Source organism: Lampetra fluviatilis, chromosome 5, assembly GCF_964198595.1.
Source record: "Lampetra fluviatilis chromosome 5, kcLamFluv1.1, whole genome shotgun sequence".
NCBI lineage: Eukaryota > Metazoa > Chordata > Hyperoartia > Petromyzontiformes > Petromyzontidae > Lampetra > Lampetra fluviatilis.
The window spans coordinates 10,260,183-10,265,482 of NC_136279.1; the positions used below are offsets into that span (position 1 = coordinate 10,260,183).

Here is a 5,300-nt window from a genome sequence, read left to right on the forward strand (position 1 = left end):
ACCAAGATTAAAACCCAGCAACGTGGCAATGCTTGCTGGGTGTTGTGCCACCCAGTTACCTCGGTTGAAATACAAGACGAGCGATGATTCTGGAAACAAGCTATAGCTAAACAATGTTTCGTCAGTTTCAGGTGAGTCTATTGCGCGATTTAACAAGCAAATGGAACAAGAACATACAAGTGTGCAAATAAGCATGGACAATTACATTGAGACGCAAAAAGAGGAACACGTGGATTAGAGCAATGACATCGTTCAAACTGTTAAGACAAGAGAGTGGACTTGGGCACGGCACGTCACTGGAAGGCACGATGATTGGTGGTTCAGAAAAGCAACGCAGTGGCAACTAAGAATGGAATGCATCTGAGAGATTATCCACCAAACAGATGGTACGATGAAATCAGCTCGTGTGCAGGTGCTAGGTGGATTATGAAATCGCAGGATCACGAGAAATTGAGGTGGCTTGAGGAGACTTTCATTCGGCAGTGGATCGATCATGGGGCCTGATGGTGGTGATGATTAGTGTACAAGATGTTCCCAAGTAAAGAAGAGCGAATCGAGATTACATTTCTTCATGGCAAAGGATGCACGAGGAAAACAGCAGAGACATTTGACAGGAATCATCCTGATCCTGACATAATTATCATCGGTGTGGTGGTGGTGGTAATTAATCCAGCTAACAAGTCCTGGGAAATAGGCGCCATTGTCAACAGATCGAGGGGTCGACACCACTAGAAGCTGACAACAAACGAGACATTTACATCTTCTTGGTTCTTTCGGTAAAGTCACGTAAAAGGAAAATAATAAAATAAAACATAATAAAATAATTCTCACGACATTTCGGCCACAACGCAAGCAGCCGTCTTCAGGTGGAGAACAGGTCTGTCGAGAAGGCAGAGTCTGAAGACAGACCTGTCCTCCACCTGAAGACGGCTGCCTGCGCTGTGGCCGAAACGTCGTGAGAATTATTTTATGAAGTTTTATTTTTATTATTTTATTATTTTCCTTCTACGTGACTTTACCGAAAGAACCAAGAAGATGAATCCCTGCAGTCACGAAAGCTTTAAATCAAAAAGACATCAGCTACATTAGACAAATTACATCCGATCACAGACAACCCCAATGAATTTCGATTTAAAGCTTTCGTGACTGCAGGGATTCATATTTTTGGTTCTTTCGGTAAAGTCACGTAGAAGGGAAATAATAAAATAATATAAATATAAAACAATAAAAATTCTCTCTCAAGTCACGTAGAATTTTATTGTTTCAATAAAATAGTATTTTAAATTTTTATTATTTTATTATTTCCCTTCTACGTGACTTTACCGAAAGAACCAAGAAGATGAATCCCTGCAGTCACGAAAGCTTTAAATCGAGCCATTTACAGCTGCAGCGTGGGCCACGTTCTCACAAAGCCCGACAAACGGCCGCCGTGAGGGTGTCCCGACCATGCACGGGAGCAGCGAGCGTTCACCCGCGACAGCTGGCGGGCCACATTTTTGGTGAGGCTGCAACAATTGGGGCTGGAAGGGTTTGATGGGGGGGGGGGGGGGCAGTTGTTAATGTGCATATTGAATATGTTTATGCACGAGGCTTTGGAAAGGAGGGATTTGTTATTGGCCCGTGGGCTTTTTATTTGTGCCCCTTTCTCTTCATTTTGACCCTGGTGGGAGTGGTTGTAAGTTATCCAATGAGATCTTGAGACGTCTCATCAGGACGCTGAATAGATTCTATTCCAATTGAAATGACAACACTACGAAAAAATAAATAGTCAACTTGATTATGTTACACATGTTTTAAACGGTTTAAATGTTTCTTACAAAATTTTAAAATGTATCTATTAAAATACAATTTTTTTAAAGGGGCTTATTAGGTGGCAGGTCGACCCCAATGTCCCACAGCCACGGGCGTCCACAATTCATGATGCGCATTGAAGAGGCACGCGGTTTACCACGTAGGCTTTCCCGACCAATATCTATAAATAAAGGGTACTTTTATTTGGGCAGGGGGGGGGTATATCGCGTAAATAGCCACCATCCGACACAGCCACAATTCTTAAGGGTTGTCACGTGCACAAAACGAGCCCAATGAGTTACGACTTCAGCAACACCGGCTTGTCGGAGAGTAAACCCACACAAACACGCGCGGGTTGATTCCCCGACTCCTCCCGCTCGCAGAGCGTGTCGCTTAAACCAAAAAGTGTCACTTCGTGACACGTGAAGAATGACACCGATTCGCTTCCGCCACACATACATGCACGCCGCACGGTCACAAAGACAAAGATACACGCACACTGACACGCACACACACGAAGACAAAGATCCCCCGTATAGCCTGAACAGACTGTTGTTGCAAGAGCTGTTCGCGAGCAGCTATGAAGAAGGCCAGCACCACAGGTGTGGGGGTGGTGTGTATGTTGAACTTCTTTCGCACGTCCAATTAGCACGGACGCGGTTCCGATGAGCACGGTTGGCTACGTACGGTGCGAAAGAAGTAACAGCATACAGTAGATACTTGCCCCAAACGTCTATTGAGGCTATACGGGGTTGGGGGCTCTTTTATCTTGACACACACAAACCCTCCAATACACACACACACACCATCCAATGCACACGCACACACACCCTCCAATATACACACACACCCTTCAATACACACACACCCACATCCCTTAATAAAGTTTGCCAAAATCGAAACACCCACGCGCGCATACAACCACGTGCACACACACACACACGTACACAGTCTTAAATACACTTACACATACGCTTGCCGCACACACACACACAACCCTTACACATATTGACGCATACAGTACTTGCTTGCACAAAGACAAAGATCCCCCGTTTAGCCTTAACAGGCGTTTGCGGCAAGTCGCTGTTAGCGAGCACCTCATGAAGGCCGGCACGGCACACGAGGAGGAGCGGGGGTGCTGGATGGCCACCACCACGCCCGGCCACCTTTGTCTCCCTGGTGGCGATATTTACGCATCGCCACCAGGGAAGATGTTTACACATCGCCACCAGGTGATCATTTGAGGTTGAGTCTACCTAGCGGAGGCCCAGGACCGCTTCAGATAATCGTCGCTGCTTGTTGGCCGTGAGCGGGAATCGAACTCGGGTGGCCGGGTTAGTAGCGCAGCGCCGCTAACCGTAACACGACGGCTCCCCACACGGCCGTATGCAGTCATGTAGTCACACACACAAACAATGTGCAGTCTATTTATATCTACAACGCAAGTATAAACACACCGGCACGCACAAAGGTTTACGCTGACAGAGGGGTGACGCATAGCAATCGTGACCCCCAACCGGCAGGCTGATGCCACTCTTGAACACCAGAGTCATCTTAGTCTCTTGAGTGTCCACCTGGTTAAACAGAACACACTCGAACTTGTAGAACACGCATTTTTTTTCCACATTCAACGCGTTCCGATTTGTTTCGTAGACCATAGGGCCAACAACAAGCGCTGTCAGCGAACACCGATTCTTGAGGTGGATGCGGCCAGAGACACACCAGGCAGCACGTCTCCACAATGCCGACGTTTACACACCGCACTAGGGTACTCGTGTAAGGCTGAGTCGACCTAGGAGTGATGGTGTGGAGAAGGTGGGGGGGTGCAGAGCCGTTTCAGGCCACCGATGTCATCCGTGGCGGGTGATCGAACGCAAGTCGTGCCAGGTTCGTGGCGCAGTGAACACATTCAGCGGTCGCAGCAGGAGGTCCAGGTCAGGCCCAGGTGACCCCCTCCAGGTGACCCCTCTAAGTGACCCCCTCCAAGTGACCCCTCCAGGTGACCCCTCCAAGTGACCCCCTCCAGGTGACCCCTCCAGGTGACCCCTCCAAGTGACCCCCTCCAGGTAACCCCTCCAAGTGACCCCTTCAGGTGACCCCTCTAAGTTACCCCTCCAGGTGACCCCTCCAGGTGACCACACCAAGTGACCCCTCCAGGTGACCCCTCCAGGTGACCCCTCCAGGTGACCCCTCCCCGTGACCACACCTGAATCTTGCTACAGTCCGCAGCACGTTTGGGCGAACCCCGAGTCAAGGAGGAGCGAGCTTCGCCCGATCCTCTCGAGGCGCCACCTCTCAACGATGAGGTCCTCGAGACACTGGAAGCTCTGCGTGGTCGCCACGCCGTCGCCCAGGTGCGTCTTGAGCAGGTACGGGGTCTTCCCGATGCGCAGCTCCAGCCCGGACTTGAACTGCCTCTTGCCGTACCTGCACCACGCCGCGAAGCACTCCGAGTTCCTCCACGACGCACCGTGCGCCTGCTGCCGCCCTTCATCGTCGTCGCCGCCTCCTCCGCCGCCGTTCACCATCACCGCCTCCTGCTGCTGCTGCTGTTGCTGCTGCAGCAGCACCTGGTCCAGCGCCCTGCGCACCACCGTCTCGGCCGACTGCGCCTTGAAGCGGTACCAGTCGCTCACGACGCGACCCCTCCGCCCGGCGCTCAGCACGGCCACGGGGTCGCTGCGAACCTCGCCGTGGTGCAGGTAGACGGCGCGACCGTCACCCGTGCTCACCGCCCAGTGCGTGCAGCTGCTGCCGCCGCCGCCGCCGCCGCCGCCCGGCGCGGTGAACTCGAGCAGGTCTCCGGCCACGCTGGCCTCGAGGAGACGCGCGGGCGTCAGGAAGGGCGAGGGAGCGGCTGCTGCGGCGGCGGCGGAGCAGGAGGAGGACGCGTTGCGGAAGATGCACTCGCCCGCGCAGTAGGCGGCGAAATGCAGCTCCTCGCGCAGGACGTGCTCCTCGTAGTCGTAGGCGCGCGCCAGGGATGAAGCCTCCGCATGCGCTCGCGTTTCGCTCGTCACCTCCTCCTCCTCGTCGCCGTTGTGGAGCTGGCGGACGTCGAGCGACGAGGCGGTGTTCGTGTCGGAGTCGACGCACGCGGAGCCGTTTTCGCTGTCCGGGTAAGAGGGGTCGCTTAGCGGGACCTCGTCGTAGCGGTGGTGAGCGAGGCGGTCGATTTGGTTTCCCATTAAAATTGTCAAGCCACCCACCCCCCACCTCCTCCTACTCCGTCCCCCTCCCGCAACCTACTTAACCCCTCTACCACCACCACCACCACGGCCCCTACTTCTTGAGAGTGCAGTGGTTAGTACTGTCGAGTACGTGATGGATCCGTTCACGGTCTAGGGCAGAGTGTCCCTCGCTCGTTCGCGCATCGCGGCGGGAACCATTGACAATTTGGCGCTGCGATGGCGATCGCGCGCGAACGCCGCGCGAGCCTTTGCCCGTTTGCGGTCACGATTTAAAACGCCGAGGTCGAGCCGCAAATCGGACGCGGTCCGCGCGCCACG

At 53.2% G+C, this 5,300-nt stretch overlaps 1 protein-coding gene across 1 annotated transcript; it reads right to left on the reverse strand.

Moving 5' to 3' along the window:
* Positions 1-887: 887 nt before the first annotated feature.
* Positions 888-5,051, reverse strand: LOC144932541 (protein LRATD2-like). The gene has a single exon (XM_078856725.1). It carries the CDS (start codon positions 4,977-4,979, stop codon positions 4,008-4,010), a length of 972 nt encoding a protein of 323 aa, XP_078712851.1. The 5' UTR covers positions 4,980-5,051; the 3' UTR covers positions 888-4,007.
* Between the last annotated feature and the right edge of the window lie 249 nt (positions 5,052-5,300).

Bases quoted from the DNA above. Each gene is read 5' to 3' on its own strand.
- LOC144932541 (XM_078856725.1), bottom strand. From the start codon at position 4,979: ATGGGAAACCAAATCGACCGCCTCGCTCACCACCGCTACGACGAGGTC.